This window comes from Oryzias latipes, chromosome 1, assembly GCF_002234675.1.
Source record: "Oryzias latipes chromosome 1, ASM223467v1".
NCBI lineage: Eukaryota > Metazoa > Chordata > Actinopteri > Beloniformes > Adrianichthyidae > Oryzias > Oryzias latipes.
In genome coordinates, this window is record NC_019859.2 from 12705450 (window position 1) to 12725004 (window position 19555).

A 19555-nucleotide genomic window follows, 5' to 3' on the forward strand; every position below is an offset into this window, starting at 1 on the left:
GCACAAAAACAACCACTTCTATCAAAACCATTAACCCTGAGCGAAGGGTTTAACGATGAAAAGTAATGGGCAAACTTTTTGGGGGAGGGGTTGTGGGATTGAGCGCATGTCTGTGTGAATGAGACTGAAAGACAGAGGGGAAATGAGGCTGGATCATAGAGATTTATTACATGGCCGTGGCATCCTAATTAGCATAAAGACTGGACTGGCCCACTCAAGCAGAGAATTAAAAACCTTAATTGTGCTGTCAGCCTTGCTCTCTCTTTCTCATTGTTGACTCTACTTCATTCCACTTTCAATCGCCTCCTTACGCTCCTCTCGTCCATTGGCTTTTGGCTTATAAAGTAGTCTACGCCTGTGCTGTTTTAATTGTTGGTGATAAATGAAAAGAGGGGAGTTTGTAATTGTCTCAGAGATGGGAAAATGGATGGATATCGTCTGCAGGAATGAGATGTAGAGTGGAGCCCCCTTGCAAGAATAGTGGAAAGTCGGTTAAATGGTTGAAAGGATAAACATTTGTCAACCACACCTGAAAAATTAATCCCCGACAACTTTTCCTTTTCTTCTCAAGCCAAAAAATGTTGGGATGTGAAACCCGAACAAATACTGCATTAATCTGCATGTGATTGTGGTTGCATTTAGTATATTTTACATAAGCTCTTTGATGGACTGGTGAACTGTCCATGGTGTACCCTGCTTTTGCTCTGAAGTAGCTGGATAGACTCCAGCAACCCCAACAAACAATCCTCCACAAGAAGATTGATGGATCGATATTTTACATAACTTCAGTTAACTCAGATGGATGCAGTGACAGTTTTGAGTCCACTGTTCCATAAATTGAATGATTATCAGTGAGGGTATTCATGTATCTGTTGTTTTTACAACATACTTGAAATAAATCAACTCAAATAACTTACTTGGTGCATGGGAAATCTTGCGTATTTGTGTTTTGAATTATTATATTGTATCACTGATTTCAACAAATTACTTATAGAATTTAACAAAGTTGAAATATTTTAAGGTCACTTCCATCACTTTAGACTTTAATTTTCATTTCAAACCATTTCAGGGTGGTATACAGTTACATCCACCCAGTCCAGTATTAAAAACAGCACTCAGCAGCCTTTAACTCTGAGATTTTGTCTTTGTTTGTGTTAACCCTTGTGCTATTTTAGATGACCCCACCCTTCCATCGACGTGTTCTTCCTACCATGACAAAGGTGGATTAAGGTGGAAAGATTTCATGTAATCCATGGACACCAGTGAAGATCACAAATCATTGAAGAAAAACGGTGCAGCACACTGTCTTGTGGGGTCTAGATGACCCAACTCCCACTGTTAAAGTGCCTAGGATAGCACAAGGGTTAATATGGATGCCAATCATCTTTTTGGATTGGAGCATTCCTAGTGTTGTGATGGAACATCAAAAATCACTTAATATCAATTAAAAAAAAAAGGTTTTCAGCAGGGTTGCGGCTCTCTCCTCATAACAAGAAGGCCCTGGTTCGAGTCCCAGCGGGGACCTTTCTGTGTGGAGTTTCCATGCTCTCTCTGTGCATGTGTGGGTTTTCTCCAGGCACTCCATCTTCCTCCCACCGTCCAAAAACCTGCTACAGAATGTTAATTGGTTACTCTAAATTGTCTCTAGTTGTGAGTGAGTATGTCCCCTGCGACAGACTGGAAACCTGTTCAGGGTGTACCCTGGCTTCACTCAACAGTAGCTGGGACAGGCTCTGGGAGATATGGTGGGTTAAGAAAATGGATGAATGAATGAATGAATGAATGAATGAATGAATGAATGAATGAATGAATGAATGAATGAATGAATGAATGAATGGATGGACGGAAGTTTTTAGCAGGAGAAAGCCAAATGTGATTATGGTACAAACAAACCTTTGTCCCCAAGAGCCTTGTGCTCTGGTTGTTCAGTGTCTAGTTGTTCAGTAAAGTTGCAGAAGGATACTCGCCAATATACAGCTTAAGATTGCCTGTGAGAGAAATAATTATTTTGCAAGAGGGATAAGCTAAGTGGCTATTAGATTTTGTTTCAGCATTTCATCCAATAGTTTGTGTTAGCAATCACAGGAACAAAAAAGCACACAGCTTCATATTTCTGATGAGTTCACAGGTTGATTTCTAGCAGTTTTCCATGAATGTGTCTTGCTACAATGTCCTTAAAGTCCCTTTTTTACATTGATCCCAAATCACATTTTAACAATAGTGCTTGTATCTGCAGAGAGTTTTTATGTTTATGTGAAGATCATCATTGGAGAAGAGACTTGGACAGTTAAAGTCTCACTCTAATCATCTTTTGATCTATTGTAAAAGCATTTCTAGTGTAATTATGATCATGTTGTTTTTCGGCAAAGTAAAAAACCTGTCATTTTCTAGGACATAGTTTCTGCAGAGCAGGACGAATTCATAAGAAATTCACGTCCATAATCCATCTGTTTACACTCTCTCCTGCTAGCTTACATCCCCTCACAACCCTAAAATAACAAATAATAAACAAAATGGCAGGCAGTATTGGAGCTATCCACCCGTGCATTTTTGAGTCATATGGCAGCTCAGATGAGAAAAACCAAGACATAAATAGATCTAGTCTTCATCAGAATGGAGCAGAGCAGGAAGCTCGATCTAGTAGTTTCTATGTTACAGCTATAAGCTTTTTTCAATGGCATTTTCTAGTCTGCTGCTGATTCACTGATTTAAAAAAAGGAAATACTCAAAAATGCAATTTTTGTCTTACCGTAATTTTTCTTGTAAATTTCATTCGTCCTGAAAAAATTAACATGTTAAAAACACACAAAAAAGCCATTTTCATCTGAATGGGTCTTTAAAAGTGGGACTGTGGAACAGAATAAACATGACGAGAGAGAGTGGAGGAACAGACAGAACAACGGTAAAAGGTCCTGCTTGTGTGTCTCGGCTGTCAAAGCCAACAGCAGCAAACGAGGTTAGAAGTGAGAGGGAGGCCGGCCCTTCTCACACTGCGTCTCCTCCAACACTGACAGCTCGTACAAATAGTAACCCCTTCCAAAATGCACTGTTTGAAACTTTGTGTTTTACCTTCATGTTTTGTCTTTTCAACCCCTTCTTTTTTGTGTGCGTTTCTGCTCTTATTCTCCATCTCCTGTTTTTTCCCGTCTGTGTTCCACACTCACTTTGCCTCAGTTTTGTCTTTGTTTTTTTTCCTCCCTTCTTCCTCTCTTCTCATCTCTTTCTCTAATTGGTCTCCGCTAGGTTAGCTTAGACAGGCCTATTCATCATAGCACTATCCTAAGAGACAAACCCTCTAGGAGCAAAGTGCAAATAGACAGAGTCAGACCTGAGGGCGATGGAGTCTACAGCTTGTCAACCCACTTCTCTCTTTTCTTTTTACGTGTTTTCTCTTCTTCCCTCCCTCCTCTGTCCTTTCAGTGCAGATGTCAGTTTTGCAAAGGGAAAAGAGGGTGAGGGTGGGGAAGGAGAAGGAGGGAATGTAGATGCATTAGTTAGGCTATTAGTTCTACAAGCTGATTCCATGCCTGTCAAAGGTCCAACATTTTTCTGAGCTCATGCACGCACAGACGCTCGTCGTGTCTGACATTTTTAAGTTGCAGCGTCTGTTTTTAAAGAGCTGTGAGTGGCAAGGAAGAAGAAAAAAATTCAAAGTTCCTTCTCATTTTTTGTGTCCAAATGATAAGTAAAGACCAGAAATGATCACCCTGTCAAGGCTTACACATTTTTACATATCTGGGATTTCAGTGTGTGAGGACATGAACAGAGCTAGAAAGGGCAACGAGGAGCATGTAGGCATTCATTGTGAGGTGTCCAAATGTCTTCTGTGATAAGGTCAAAGCAGAATTTTTATGCCTTTTGTGTGTCAGTTTCTCTTCATTTGATGAGCCAGAAGTTTGACCAAGAAACGGCATCAATTAACAAGAGGACAAAACAATGATTCAGGCTATCTATAAAAGTCTGAACAATAATGTCAATTTGCGTTTCTGTTTCATTATTTAATAAAATTCAAGAATTGGTGTATCTAAAAGGTCATCCTCTTTAAATAACCACTCCAGTAAAAATTGTGTTATGTGTGTTTTTGATATGATGCTGTAGCATTTTTCTCATGTTGGAGTCATATATAATGAAAATTAAGATTGAAATTGCATTTCTGAGGATTTCTTTTAATTCAAGTTGTTGCACATCAGAGGAGAGATGTAGAAATACCATTGGAAAAAGTTTCTAGATGCATGCAGGTCTTTGTTTTCCTCGTCTGAACTAGCATCTGGCTCAAAACTGTTCGACTAGATAGCTCCAGTATTGCTCACCATTTTTGTTGCATTGGTAATGGGATGTTGGGGGTGTGAAGGGCTGTAGGCTTATGGCAAAAGTGAACACAGAGGAATGATGGGAAATGGGAGCGGCTTGCTCTGCACCAACGGTCTGCCCACAACTTGGAGTTAAATTTCTTAGTGAACTCTGCAGAAACCATATCCTAGAAAAATGACAGATTTTTTTTATTTTACTCACAAAGGGCGTAATAATTTAAAAGACCACTGAGAACACTTTTAAAGGAGATCATAAGATGATCAGAGTGGGACTATAAAGTTGAGATGATTCTATTTTGATGCCCAGTTTAGTTACAGTGGTAGACTTGACACTTAATATTAGGAGGGGTTAAAGTGTAAATGGTTCCTTGGTTCCAGAGCGTCAGTGTGACTGCAGATAAGTGCTCCCTCTGGGGATGAATGAAATGTGGAGAAAAATCCTCTCACATTTTTGGTGTGTGACGACCAGTGAGAGTCAAAATGTTGGTAATTCCAAGTAAAGTGAAAAAGACCGTAATGTAGTGGCTCTTCTGACCTTCTCACATTGCTTGTTTGTTTTTTTTTACTCTAGACCTTTATACTTTGTTGCAATCAGATTCACTGCCTACTTTCACCACCTAAAACCAAATTCTAAATGGAAGTCCTGAAAAGAGTTGAACATCCCGAGGATGTGGGCAGCGAAAATCCCCCTGAAGAAATCAGCACTGGCAGCGTAAGAACAGAAAACACCTGCATAGCTTCAAACGTCCAAATAAGAAGATTTGAAGATGACTAAAGAACAGACAAATGCATGAAAACCAAATATGAACCGTAGCAGAAAATCGCTCAGTATATTACATGAATTTACACAGTGTGTAAGTGTTTGCTGCTCATTTGTGAAAACAGGACTAATACTCTTTGAGATGAACAGGACAGAGTGGAAAGAAAGCACAGAGCTAGAGATGCAAACGCATCAGAGGTCATGAATATGCAGCACGTGTGTCTGCTCACCGCTGCACTTCCCTTTACGCTTTCTGTTTTGTCAGATTCTCTCCTCTTCTTGTTTGAATCCCCTGCTCTTTCATTCCTCGTACATCTTCAGCACCCCCCCCCTCTCTCTCTCTGGCATGAAGTCCTCTTTACTAATCATCTGAGGCCCAATTATACTCAGTTGGCCCCACAACTCTTCTCTACAGGGGCTCTGGAGGGCCAAAATATACAGACTCTGACTGACGTTAATTTGCATGACTTCTTGGCCTCCATAAGCACCGCTGTTGTCTGTCTTCTGCCTTTGTATAGAAAGTCAGAGGAGGAGGAACGTGAAATAGAGAAGATGGGAGGAACAGTGTCAGAGCTTGGTTGTATTATGTAATGTGAAGGGAAAAGAGGAGAGTAAAACGTGCAGACGGCTCAGTGCTGCTTTTGACAAAACTAACCCTCATCTGGCAAACTGTTTGAACATCAGTTCTATGAAAGTTACATCACTGACATTGTGTGTTAGTCTGGAAATAACAACATTTAAATAAAGAAATATCTGCTGTGTTTTTTGGATACCCCCCAGACCTATTTGGCTTTTGATTTTAGACAAACACCTTGTCCTTGGTAGAAATTCTGAAATATGTGAAAAGTAGAAGGTTTAAGCAGAAATTTTTATCTGCAGCTTCTGCTGATCCCAGCAAACATAAAGCCTAGTCAGCGCTTATTTGGTCAACAAAAGTGACTAACTTTAGATGCTACTAGAGTCGTTCAACTTGAGGGACAATACACACACACACCAAACCTGAAGAATTTTGGCTTAAACAACTTCTTTGGATTCTTTTTGACCTTTCAGCTGCTCCTTTTTGCAGGTGAATCCAGAGAATTTTCCATAAATCGGGTGTTTAATTTGGCATCAGCTTCACATTGGAAACCCTTCCTGACACAATCATTTGTATTTACTGACTTGGGACCAGCATGTGAAATCCGTGGAGCATACCTCCTACTGGTAGCATTTATAAGTTTTATGGATTGACTGTGGAGACCATTTGATATCATATCAGCAGCCTGAATCATTAATATAAGGCAGGATGGATCCATGCTTTCATGTTGTTGATGCTAAATTCTGACCCTAACATCTGAATGTCCCAGCAAAAATAGGGACTCATTGGACCATACGTTTTGCCAATCCTCTATTGTCCAATTTTGGTGAGCCTGTGTAAATTGTAGCCTCAGTTTCCTTTTCTTAGCTAACAGGAGCGGCACCTGTTGTGGTCTTCTGCTGCTGTAGTCCATCTGCTTCAAGGTTGGACATGTTGTGCATTTAGAGATGCTCTTCTGCAGACCTCAGCTGTAACCAGTAGTTATTTAAGTTACTATTGCCTTTCTATCACCTGGAACCAGTCTGGACATTCTCCTCAGACCTCTGGCATCAACAAGGCCTTTTGCCCACACTGTAAAACCTAGAGATAGTTGTGGGTGAAAATCCCAGTAGATCAGCAGTTTCTGAAATCCTCAGACCAGCCAGTCTGGCACCAACAACTACGCCTCATTCAAACTCACTTAAATCACCTTTGTTCTCCATACTGATGCTCAGTTTGAACTGGAGCAGATCGCCTTGACCAGATCTACATGCCTAAATGCATTGTGCTGTCATCATGTGATTGGCTGATTAGAAATTTGCATTAATGAGTAGTTGGACCAAGAGAATCTGGCTGCAGACATAAATGTACAGAGACAGAAGTCCTTTGCCGGAACCGGAAGTCCCCTCATATCGCTCGAAAAACTTTATTTTAACTGGCAACTCTAACAGTTATAGTTTTTCCTGTTTCAAGTTTTAATTAAAGATTTTTCTACAGTTCAGAACACTTTAGAATTAGGGCAAGTTGTATTCTTTCTGCTTCCATTCGATGATGTAAGGTGCCATGTTGTCTGCAGCCAGGTCCCTCTTAGCTAGACAGGTGTGCCTAAGAAAGGGGCCAGTGAGTGTTTGATACAGCAGGACTGCACCAGGCTTATTTTTCTAGTGGCCTTGTTACTTGTTTAGTCCACAGCAGCCCTGCTCAATTGCTCCTTTCGATGAAAGGAGAAAAAAATGGATTCTGACGTTAAACTCTGATTCTGGATCTTCCCTGCAAGTGACTTCAGTTTTATTGGCAACACGACATTTGGTCATTGTTTCTTTTCATATAGAGGTTTTTCTAGGGTCTTGGTGGGTTGTTTTTTTATTGGCAAGGAACCAAAACAAGGTCACATTAACACATACATACACACAGTTGTTGCTCTGTGTTCTGGAGTACTGGGCAGCCACCCAATCTGCGACAGCCTGGCCCATGTCTCAAGCTGGGTATGAGCTGTTTTCAGTGTGTGTGGCGTGTTGTTGCCATGTCGTGGCTTGTGTCCTATTATCACCCCCTCCTTCTTTCCTCCTCACACACACAAACACACTCACACACAACTCTGCCCCTTCGTGGACTCGGCCAGCAGCCAAGACTGCAACACTGGGGCACTCCATTCACTCAGATTGCTGAGGTGAGGAATGGGAGGCAGTGGGACAACATGTTTGTCCTGAGGATGGGAGTAGAGCTGAGAAGTGACACTTCAGGCACAAACAACCAGCACCTCTGTTGTCAACAACATGCAGTCCATGCTGAAAGGCGCATTTAGAGGCATTCACAAAGCAGAAAAACAAGTATTTCCTTCAAAAAATGTTTACAGTAAAACTTAATAACTCAGACAACACCTTTCACTTCCAAAAAATTATGTTTATTCTGAGGGACCAATAAAATTATGGCAAATATTTACAAATAATTACTTCTCAGTTTCACATTACAGATACATAAATGGAATAATTCACCAACAACAGTCACTCATGTGGACATATGGACAGGTACACGGACCGAGTTTGAAAGGATGCATCAAGCAAACTGCAATTTAATATTTAACACTGAACTCAAAGCCAGGAAATTAAAAACAAATTACAATATCAACAACAGAAATATAAAAAAATAATATTATAAAATTAACAAATTTATTCCAGTTTTCTGAACAAAACCAATTTAAAGTCTGGAAAAAATAAGAAAGAAATTAAGTGATATGATATCTTTGGCAAATTCGCACTGCAGTAAAATACATTCAGATAGTAAGACAACACACAACACACAAAGAGAAAAAACACCAAGTTTTGTTTGCAACTACTAGAAAATTGAATAAAAAACATACACATTTTCTTAAAGAAGCTTTTCTTTAGCCTTTTTTAATCTTCCCCTCCACAATACTTGAAGGCAAATCTTATCATCTTGTGTTTGTACCTGTAAGTCTTTTCTGCTATTTAATATGTTTTTGTACAAGAATATTTCAAACAGGCGTCACAGGCTTTGGTGAGTGTTACAGATATGTTTTCTTTAGTTGTGATTGGGTTTTGCATTTTGACGTAAAGAAGTGGAATCATTAAAACCGTGTTTATCGTGTGAAACTGTTCTTGTGTTATGTTATTTTTCTTTCATTGAGTTTGTCTTTTTTTCTTTTCATTTGTTAATTTTTTTATCGAAACATCACAGATATAAATATTTTTCCAACACCCCAGATAGGAAGCCATGGACACAAAAAAACTCCAGATTGTTACACGAAAGGCCACAGTAAGGTGAAAAATCATGTATCTATTTTTTTTCTTCCTTTCTATTTTGATTGAAACATCTGCTTAGAGAAAGCACAGTCGATCCTTGTAGGCTGTATCAGTCGTGAATATTACTCCTGCTCCAAAGTTGTGTAATATTAAGATGTACAAAAAACTGCAGACTTCAGTGTGAGATCAGTCCAGAACCTAGTTATTTCTGCTAGCATGAAACAGATTGTGCCACTAATTGCTGTCAAGATATGACGCTGAATTCCCCTCTGGTTTAGGAAGGCAGTAGCCATCTTCATAGATACATATTGAGATACAGTCAGGCAGTGTTCACTTGGTGGGAAAATCCTAATAATAACTCAAAGATTTACATTTGTGTGAGCATCCCATTTGTCTTAGAGTTAGGATGAAGATTCTGGATGCAAGTTGGGTCTCATGAATTGTAAACTGCGGGGAAAAAAATGTTTGTTTAAATTGAAACAGATTTTTCAATGAAACCCACCAGATGAAAATGGTTTTTTAAAAGTTTTGTGGAATTTTTCTCATGAGGGATGAAGAAAATTTAGACTAAAATTGCTTTTCTGAGTATTCCATTATTCAAATAGCTATGAATCGGTAGCAGATGAAAGAAACGCTGTTGGAAAAGCTAGTAAGTGTAATGTAGAAGTTACTACGGCAAGCCACAAGCTCCCTTCTTCACTCCATTCTGATCCATCCACTCATAGATGATTATGTAGGCCTACGTCTTTGTTTTCAAAATTTGAGCTGGCATCTGGTTCAAAACTGTACGTCTGGATAGCTTCAGTGTTTCTCGCCATTTTGTTGCACAGCTAATGTTAGGTTTGGGTTGTTTGGGGCTGTAAGCTAGCGGAAGAGGACGTAAAAAGATGGTTGTTGGGAAGGGGGCGGGCTTACCAACAGTCAGAGGTGAATTTCTAATTAACTACTGCCGCTCTGCAGAAAACATGTCCTAGAAAATCACAGCTTTTGACATTTTGGCTAACAAAAAGTCCACTGGGAACGCTTTCAAAATAGATCAAAAGATGATTGGAGTGCAACTTTAAACACTGATTTAGAGAAACCTGAATTTTGATATGGATTCTCAGTTCAAATACTGATGCTTGCTGCAGTCCTGACTTTGAAATGACCTTGGCACAAAAAAATAAACCACCTTCCTTCCAGAATTTCTAACAGGACAGTGGGCATCACGTCTGAATAGTCACAGAGAAAAGTAAGAGAAGAAGAGGATTAACATTTCTGTCAGAAGAAAGAGGAAGGACTTTCTTGGGAAGGTCACGAGCCTGAAGTCAACACAAGAGTTTTAATATTCCTAATCCTGGTGATGCTCAGTCCTGCAGGAGCGTAATAGAGAGGCGGCAGTGCACGAGATATGATGAGATTAGGGCTGAGGGAGGGGGGTTTGAAAAGACTGGATGAGCTTCTGATGGCACAGCAGGTTTGGGCTCCCCTGGGGAAGGCAGGGGCATAAGAGGAGGGGCAATCACCACTTTGCAAAGGACAAAGGGAGGCAGCAAGTGTGTCTTTACTAATATTTATGTGTGTGTGTGTTTGGCCTCTGCTCGCTAGGCTTTCTACTGTACCACCCACAAGACAAGATCCCCCAACATGCCTGCAGTCAATGTCACAGCTGCCAATTGAAACAACTGCTGGCCAGTGAGAATCCATTCTCTCTGCAAGTGAACCAGTCAGGTCAAAGCAATGGCAAAGCAAGCTGTGCTTCACTGGGAGATGCATAATTACACACAGCATTGGAATGTACTTAAACTACGGGCATTGTCTTTGTGTGACATTTTTGCTTTTTTGAAAGTGCATACAGGAGATCTGGCTGCAACCTCAAAAAGACACTGCTTTAAATAAACACCATGGTTGCTTGGCTTTTGATAGGGAAAGAAAAGTGGTGGTTCTTTTTTTCAGACTGATTAACTAATGCAATGACTGACCACTTGGCTCTTTCCCATTATACTTGGTTTTTCCAGTGGTTGTTCCATATTCACCCAATTGGTCATATTTACCCCTTATGAAGGATTGTGCATGAAAATCTCCAAGAATTTGGACATTATCGTCTCAGATGCATCTTTAAATAGAAGTAATTTTTTTTTAAAGTAGGTTTTTGGCCAAATAGCTCTCAAAATGTTGGATCTTTCTTATGCCAATGTACTGAACTCAACTTTCTCTCATCAGTCATCCTGTAAAAGATTATGTTTTGATGCCCAATCCTTAAATTCAGATGCAGTAAATTTAGCTTATACTGTCTTTCATGAGTCTTTTTAGGATGTTTAATGGTGGCAAACTGCTAAAAGTTGCTGTAAATTTCAGGGGACATAGATCTGATTGCAGACTAACCTGCAACTGGCTTCTGTACTTTTGTAGTAAAAACCTAAACCAGGAGTAAAACTGGATATTTTGACTACTTGATGATTCAAAATTGAGAAAAATCCAGAAAATTTTACCTTTGAGTCGCACTAAATTGTCGTGGCATGACGGCTATGTTAACTCACAGAAAGAATTAGGCTTGTATTTTGGTGCATTTTTTCATCAAGTGTCAAATTTCTGTTTCAATTTTGCCAGTTTAGATTGAAATGTTGTGAAAAGTCCCTCACAAGAATTTCAATTTTTTTTAAAAACAAAAACTAAACAGAGCACAGTTTAAGATGATTTTCAGATTCCCACCAGGAGTTAATAGTTATTTTCAATTATTTGGGTTCATTTGAGGTGAACCTTTTTAATGTACTTTTTTGTTTAAATACTGCATTGAAAAGCACAGTTTTCCAACTGAAAGGGATAATACACACACACACACAAATTTGAGAGAGGAATGAAAAGGTTACATTTTATGGGGCTTTGTTGCAGAAGGGCTTTGTCAGCTAAGTCAAAGCTGAGAAAAGATAAAGAAATCTGAGATAAAACATAATCCACATCAATCCAAATTTCATTTCTTTAAAAATAGTGAATCCGTTTTAAGTCACGTCATCAGAGCTATGGTGCAACAGTCGATGCATCGTGGAAACAATCGTTGACCTACAAGCGTGTGCTAAGCAGGGTGGATGATTGAGTTTTACAAAAGGAATAATAGGGAGGAATCTTGTTTTAGTGACTCTCGGTCGGTTGGGGTTGACATATAAAACTAAAGGCACTGTCCTTGTTTTCCGCTGGTGTGGTTCAGGTTCAATAATGCCTTAGAAGGATAGAAGTAAGGAAAAGTCTCCTGCTGAGGTGGACACAAGCAGCTCAACAGGTGGGCAGTCACAAGAATCTTCTTTTTAGTTGTGTACAATTTTAGAGTCTACAAATGATAAAACTCCATGACTATCAAAAAAACAAAACAAATACAGTAAAATTAACTTTTGTTTGGTGTCTATATAATACTTTATGTCTCATGCTGCAGATTTGGTGCGTTGAATCCAGTTCTCTTTTTGTAGGTAAAACTACAAGCAATGAAAATTAAGTTAGAAAGTCAACAGTTATTGATGAAAACACCACATAGTTTTAGTCTTTTTATGATCAGAAAAAACCCTCCACATCTGCGATTAACATAATTGAAATTCTATCAAAATTGTGACCTCTTCCCTCTTTCACCGATAGGCAGAATTAAAACAGGAAGCTACAAGATAAGAAAGACGATACCCTATCACAAGATCAACGTTGTGCGACCTCTGACATCTGAGAAGAGCAACACACTGATTCCAGATCAGCACTTCAGGGCAAATCTGTTCTCTGAACATGATGGGTAAGGCCTCGACCCTGGTGTCAAGCATTGTCACAGCGCAGAACGTATGGAGACAAAAAAAACAAGAGAAATGTTCACATGCTTTTTTTTCCCCCCACAAAAAACTGTGGTTTAAAGGAATCAAACGGTTCCAAACAGCATCAGGACAAACACTCAAAGGCGAGGGAAAGAACTAAAGAACGTGGTCACACTGAACTAAGTTATAAACGGCACCTTTGAGATGATGATTGAGAATCTTTGTGCTTTTGTCAGCCGATCCACTTGGGGGGGCCATCTTTGGGGAGTTTCAGGAGAGACAGGAAGACGGACCGTTTTGCTTCCTGTTTTTTTTTTGTATTTTCTTTCTAAATAGGAGGCCATAAAATGGCATCTTATTAAGTGGCACCTATGTCAAACCATAAACAGGAAAATGGCAATCTGATCACATTTCAAACAAACAAAAAGATCTTCTCATACTGAAAGTTTTTCTGATGATCTGCATCATCAGATCATCACTATTCTAGCACAACAGATCGACACTAATATAAATCATCACAGGCATTCACTCTCATCGCAGAGCAGAAAAGATTTTTAATATATTACTCTTTCTCCTCCGTCATAAATAGCTCTTGATCATGACTGCGCCTTCCTGGCTATGGGGAGGTAGGACAGCACCTTCCTGTACAGCAAGTTTGGTTTGATGTGAACAAAAATTTTATAAAATTCAAGAGCAGATGTGAAAGATTAATTTTAAAAAAATCTTTTTGTTTTCTAGAGGAATAAGAACTGGTTTGGCCTCAGCTGCTGTTGGCTTAGCCCCAACCCTATCAGCAATTATCTAATAACACTTCAACAGTCATGAGGCCAATCCAGTTTTGGATTTTGAGACACCTGGGAAAAGTTTCCCAATAATTATCTTAGCCTAGTAAAGGCTTTGAAGGACAAAATAGAGAATTAGCAAAAATTAATTTGGTCTTCACATAGGAAAATACCCAAGTGGTCAATCTGATTTACATGTAACTCATATTGAACAGCAACTCAATTAATTTGATGTTCACATTTTCATATTTTGATATTATTTTTCTTTAAAAAGTGTTTTTGGCGATAAAACACAAACATTGTAAAGCAAATTAAGGAAAGTCCCTTAAAAAAATGGTCTTTTCTGTGTTAGGATTTTGAAAGAAATGTGCAGCAAGTAGAGATTTTGTTTGCAAGAATTGGATTGTCATTTTCTTACTGAAGCATGGATTTAAAATAAACTATGTAAAGTTGTTAAAATACTGTCCGAAAAAAAAGAAGAGATTTTGTTCTGGTCAGCTTGACAATGTCCCTAGCACAAAATCACATTTTACCCAAATCCAAACACTTAGTCTTTATAAATGGGCTACAGGTTGTCTTGATAAGACTTTCTGACACAGTAAGTCCCATATTCTTATGGTCAATTGAACCCCGACAGTATTGTGCTGCAGCAAAGAAGTGTTGTTTTGTTTAAGAGTCAAAATCACAGCTATCAAAGACTCAAAATCCTGTCTTGGTCTGTGCAAACGTGAGTTTTTACGGAACAGTGCTGGTGCTATCCATCCCTCCCTCCATTTTTCCTCTAATGCTCCTTCTTCTCCCCTCTTTGCAGGATGTGGGGGGTGTCAGTGGCGATCGTAAGCGGAGGCTGTTGCCGTGGCAGCAGGGCCTGCTCCCCGTGATGTTGCACTGTAATAGTATGGTGATCCTGAAAGAAAACAAAAGTACATGTACTCTTACTTATATACTACGTTCAACAGACTGTAACAGAAGTAAGGAAGTATCTAAAATCTGTAACATTTTATTTTGGGGGCAGTGTTAATGTGTTTTAACCCTCTGGTTGTGTTGGTGTCCTGCGCCTCACTTTCAAAATTGCGGGGCCTGTGTTGACTGATCATAAATTAGCAGTGTCATTTTTACTGAACATTTTTTAACATTTTGAAAATTGTAGCAGAGAACAAAGTCTCAAAGTAGTCTTTAAAGACCCCCTTCAATGAAAATCACGTATTTAACACGTTCTTGTGGCATTTTTCTCATAATGGAGGGCATGTATAAAGAGAATTAACATTCCAATAGCATTTCTGAGTATTTATTCAAATCAAGAATCAGGAACAGATGAAAAAATGCCATTGGAAAAAAATTGTAGGCGGGCCAAAAGATGATGAAAAGGATGATGGGAAATGGGGACGGGCTTACTCTGCACCAACGCTTCCACCCACAACTCAGAGGTGAATTTCCAAGTAACTACTGCAGAAACGACGTTTGTTTATTTTGACAGTATAATCATAATTAAAAGACTACTGGGAACACTAAAATACATCAAAAGATGATCGGAGAGGGACTTTAAATTTCTCTTACAGCAGTAGGATATTTTTTTGCTGTATAAATGTGGAAAAATGACACACAGATTAATTTGAACCACCTATTGATGGATAGAACGAACAAAGCACAATAATCTTGTATTATTCTACGTTGGACTAATCAAAAAATTTCTTTGAAACTTGTGCAACTGACTTGTTCTGGTCTTTTTTCTTCATGTATTTCTGTCACAATGTCATCGTACCCTCAAATCATAGCAATTAACTTGCCGAGAATAATTTCTATTTCAGATAGGAACGATGGTTAAAATGACAAAAATACGACTCGGGTTTTAATAAATCTGAAATCTCCTCTTAACGTGCAGTTTAAATGTGAAATGAGCAGCTTCCATTTTCTGTTAAGATTATATTTTATGAAAAATGTAAGAAATGAAAGGAAAAGGATGAGATGACATGAGCTGATGAAGCTAATAGCTGGAAAACTAGTCTCGCCTTACAGTAGATCTGACTTTGTCTGCTTCCAGCCTCTCTCAGTGTTACCATCCTACCTTCCACACACACATGCTCACACACACACCATCTATGACAGTCTAAGTTGACACGCTGAGCACAGCTCTACTACCACTGATCCCTTGAGTCTATTCTTTCTCCCGGGAGAAGGTCAATTCAATACTGTAACCCTGAAGACACACAGAGACCCGCTCTCACACTTCTTAAGACACACTTCAATAGAATCACCTACACACAAACTTGTCTCTGTCACTTTCATCAGTCAATCTAGCTATGTACTGACAGGATGTGTCTGTCCACAGTCCAGGTAATCTCAGAATCCTCTTTGAGGAAGTGAGGCATTAAGTCGCCCTGACAAACTCTTTAGTCTCACTCAAACTCAACCCACTCTCTCTGTAAATTGCCTCTTTTCTCTCTACTCTTTTCTTTCTTAATCCTCCCCCCTGTGTTTGTCCTTGTCTTTTTCAGCTACCTTATGTGCATCTTGTCCACACATTATGTGTCTACTCATCCGGAGTAAAACCAAAGCACCTCTCTTTCTCCTGCTCTGACACACACAGAGTTTTTTTAATTCGTTCACTTGCTTCTTCTTGTCTTTCTCCCACCACCTACCTTGCATCTGTCCTGCCTGAGTAGTGAAGAGACTGGACGAGCAGCCGATCTCCGTCCCCAAGAGAGACCCATAATCCTGCTGAAACACTGAGGGTAGAGGGATGGAGGGAGGGAAAAGAAGAGGTGAGGAGAGGACAGGGTGGGGGCACACCGCAGGTCATCACAGCCTGACCCGTTTTAAACTACCATGACCTTTGGTGCTACCACAACCTGACCGCCTCACCTTTCAGACAAACTCCTACAGTAACTCCCAAGTACGGTGGCCCTGAAGTGCAAATCACATCAACAGATCAGTCTACGCAAAAACATACTAAAGATCACAATGACAATTTAAAAAGCTAAGCAAGTAATACAAAAATATTTATATTTTAGAAAACACAATTCCAAAAAGAATTAAAAATGAAACGATTCAGAAAACAAAAGTAATTTCCAGAAATCAATATGAAATGTAAAAAAATGAAACCAGAAAAGGTATGTACTATGGGTCATCGCTGATTGGATGATGGCATTTGAGTTTTTTCAAATGCATTTTCAATGTCCACATAATAATAAAGGTTTTATGATTAGTACGGCGCATACTCAATGTTGCTTCATGCCGAATAACTTTTGGTTGAAAAGATGGACAAATGTCATCATCAAATCAGTGATGTCCCATAGTACTGACCTTTTCCGGTTTCCTGTTGTGTTTTGTTTTGTAACATTTCAATTTCTTTCCTGAAAACATTTTACTTTGATTTCATTTTTTTTGTGTTTGTGTTTTGGTTTCTGTCATTTTGTTTTCTTTTAAAATTTACAGCAGTTTTTTTTATAAATTGTTTAGCTTTTTTAATTGTCATTGGGATTTTTAAAATGATTTTGCATTGTGTGATTTGTTAGTGTGATTTGCACATCAGGGCCGCCGTACCCAAGACTTAAAAAAAGATACAGATATGCAGTGTTTCATTCATCGTTCTTCCAGCTGTCCGCCGTTTCTCAGCCAGTCAGTGCCATTCCACTATGAGGAGCAATTCTTTTAATATGGAACTTTATTGACATGGCAACTTATCAGATTACATCCTTCTGACTACTTTGAAAGCATTGTGTTTTTTTCCATTTGAATAATAGGTAATTAAACGAATAATCACACTTTGATCAGATATGTACTGTAATTAATAATTAATGAATCTTGCTTTTGAGCTAAATTATTTTTTCTATTTTAGTGGTTTTATAAAACTTAAATTGAAGACAATTCACTCCTAGAACTGGTGTTTTCTGATAATTCCCTTCCATTTTTTTTTCTTCCAATGCATTCATCCACAAGCATTTCAAAACAAACCTTTCCACTGACAAGTAAGCATGTCTGAGGTACAGCAAAGAATGACAGATAATGAAATGAAAACATGACAAATGGAGCATGAGTGGTGCCTGTTATTATTAGAAGGGTTGGGATTAATTGTGTGACAAAAAATTGGGACTTTTTTCTTGTGATTGAGACCTGCTAATCTGAAATGGCTACCACTTTATGGAAAGTACCAACCTAAGAGGCTGGGATTTGGAAATCTCCATGACTCGTTGTATGTGGAATACTGCGGATGGGAATATGGACTTCCGGAAAAATCTCCACCTATAGATAAAAGAAAACAGAAAACAGGAAAAGAAATGTTTAGGACAAACAAAAGATTAACAGGGATTTGCCTAAAGTTTGTTCGTATTCGTATTTGTTAAAAGGCAATATAAAACAATTAGTCCCTGTCAGAGTAAGTTTTGGAGGAAACTTCAAATTATTAACAAAATATACACCGATTTAATAGGAAATTGCCAGATCAGCAGTTGACATAAACTGCATTTTATGGAACACACATTTAACCCTTGTGCTATCTTAGATGACCCTACCCTTACATTGACGTGTTCTCCCTACCATGACAAAGGTGGATAAAGGTGGAAAGATTTCATGTAATCCATGGACACCAGTGAAGATCACAAATCATTGAAGAAAAAAGGTTCAGAGCACTGTCTAGTGGGTCTAGATGACCCAACTCCCAATGTTAAAGTGCCTAGGATAGCACAAGGGTTAAAGAAAGTCCAGCTAATGTTTAATCATTATTTGACTACTACTACTACTACTACTACTACTGCTACTGCTACTACTGCTACTACTACTACTACTACTACTGCTACTATTACTGCTACTGCTGCTGCTGCTGCTAATAATATGAATAAGAATAATTGTTGTTGTTAAAATTTAGCACATTATGCCATGTTGACTGCATTTTATCATTAAAATATTTGAAAGAAATACAATTAGGAAAGAAAAAACTAAATAACTTTATAATGTTTTGTCATTGTATTTCCACTCATTTTTCCATAAATGCACATCTAAATACCTTGAAGGCACGACTTTTACAACATTGTTTATTATATAATATACATTTATGCAGTAGAAGGCCATTGCAAATGAGAGTCAAACATAAATATACAAAAAAAGGGATAAATGCGTAATTTGAGGGGCTAAAGATTTCCTTTAAAAATAGGGCCTTTTGCTATTGTTATTTCTGCAATGCCCAAAAATCCACTCAGATGAAAATTGTGTAATTTTAACATTTCTCATGATAAAGGGCATGTATGAAGAAAATTAAGCTTGCAATTGCATTTCTGAGTATTTCTGTATTTAAATTGTTGTGAATCAGGAGCAGATGAAAAATTGCTATTTTAAAAAACTTGTTGATGTGACGTAAAATTAACAATCGGCGGGCTGCAAGCTCCCTGCTCCGCTCCATTCTAATGCAACCACTTGCAGACAAATAGATCCATGTACAGTATGTATTTGTTTTCCTCGTCTGAGCTGGCATCTGGCTCAAAACTGTGCGGCCGGATAGCTTCGACATTGCTCGCCACTCTTTTTGCACCGGTAATATTAGCCTGGGGTTGTGACGGGCTGTAAGCTAGCCGGAGAGAGTGCAAACAAAGAGCGGATGGGGAGTCAGGATAGGCTTACTCCGGCTCCACATGTCCCATCCACAGCTGAAATGCAAATTATTTACGAACAACTGCTGCTCTGCAAAAACTCTGCCATATAAAATGACAGGTTTTTTAGATTTTGGCTAAAGCTGGAATAATAATAATTAAAGGACTAAGTCACAATAGATCAATAGATGATCTGAGTGGGACTTTAAAGAAACTTGAATTGATGATCTCTTAAGTTTTGTCAATAATGCTACCAATATTGACTCAAAATTGGGGGACAAATAGGGGGCAAAGCCTTTCACTGTTGTCACCTATACAGTAGCTTAAGCCCTCTATATACACATGTGCATTTATATAAAACATTAACCGTTTGCAGCGTTTTCTTTTCCATTTTATGTAACTTCTATCCATTTTGCTAACACATGGTAAAGCTTTTCCAGCATGACGCAGTTGAGATGGACAGGAGATGTTAGCGAGGCTGCTGAAGTTCAGCCATACAGTGGATGATGGCAAAGCTTTTCTCCCTCATTTACTACCC

The 19555-nt window shown here is 38.7% G+C and overlaps 1 protein-coding gene across 4 annotated transcripts in view; it reads right to left on the reverse strand.

Annotated features, from left to right (window-relative positions):
- Positions 1–10300: 10300 nt before the first annotated feature.
- pax5 (paired box 5) overlaps positions 10301–19555 on the reverse strand; it is a 55329-nt gene continuing 46074 nt past the window's right edge. For all 4 annotated transcript variants that reach the window (XM_023956470.1, XM_023956476.1, XM_023956477.1 and 1 more), the window contains exons 9-11: positions 17591–17677; positions 16075–16161; positions 10301–14342 (exon numbers count right to left, since the gene is read on the reverse strand). In XM_023956470.1, coding sequence (XP_023812238.1) covers positions 14260–14342; positions 16075–16161; positions 17591–17677 — 257 coding nt within the window. In that variant the 3' untranslated portion in view covers positions 10301–14259. The remainder of the gene's footprint in view (positions 14343–16074; positions 16162–17590; positions 17678–19555) is intronic.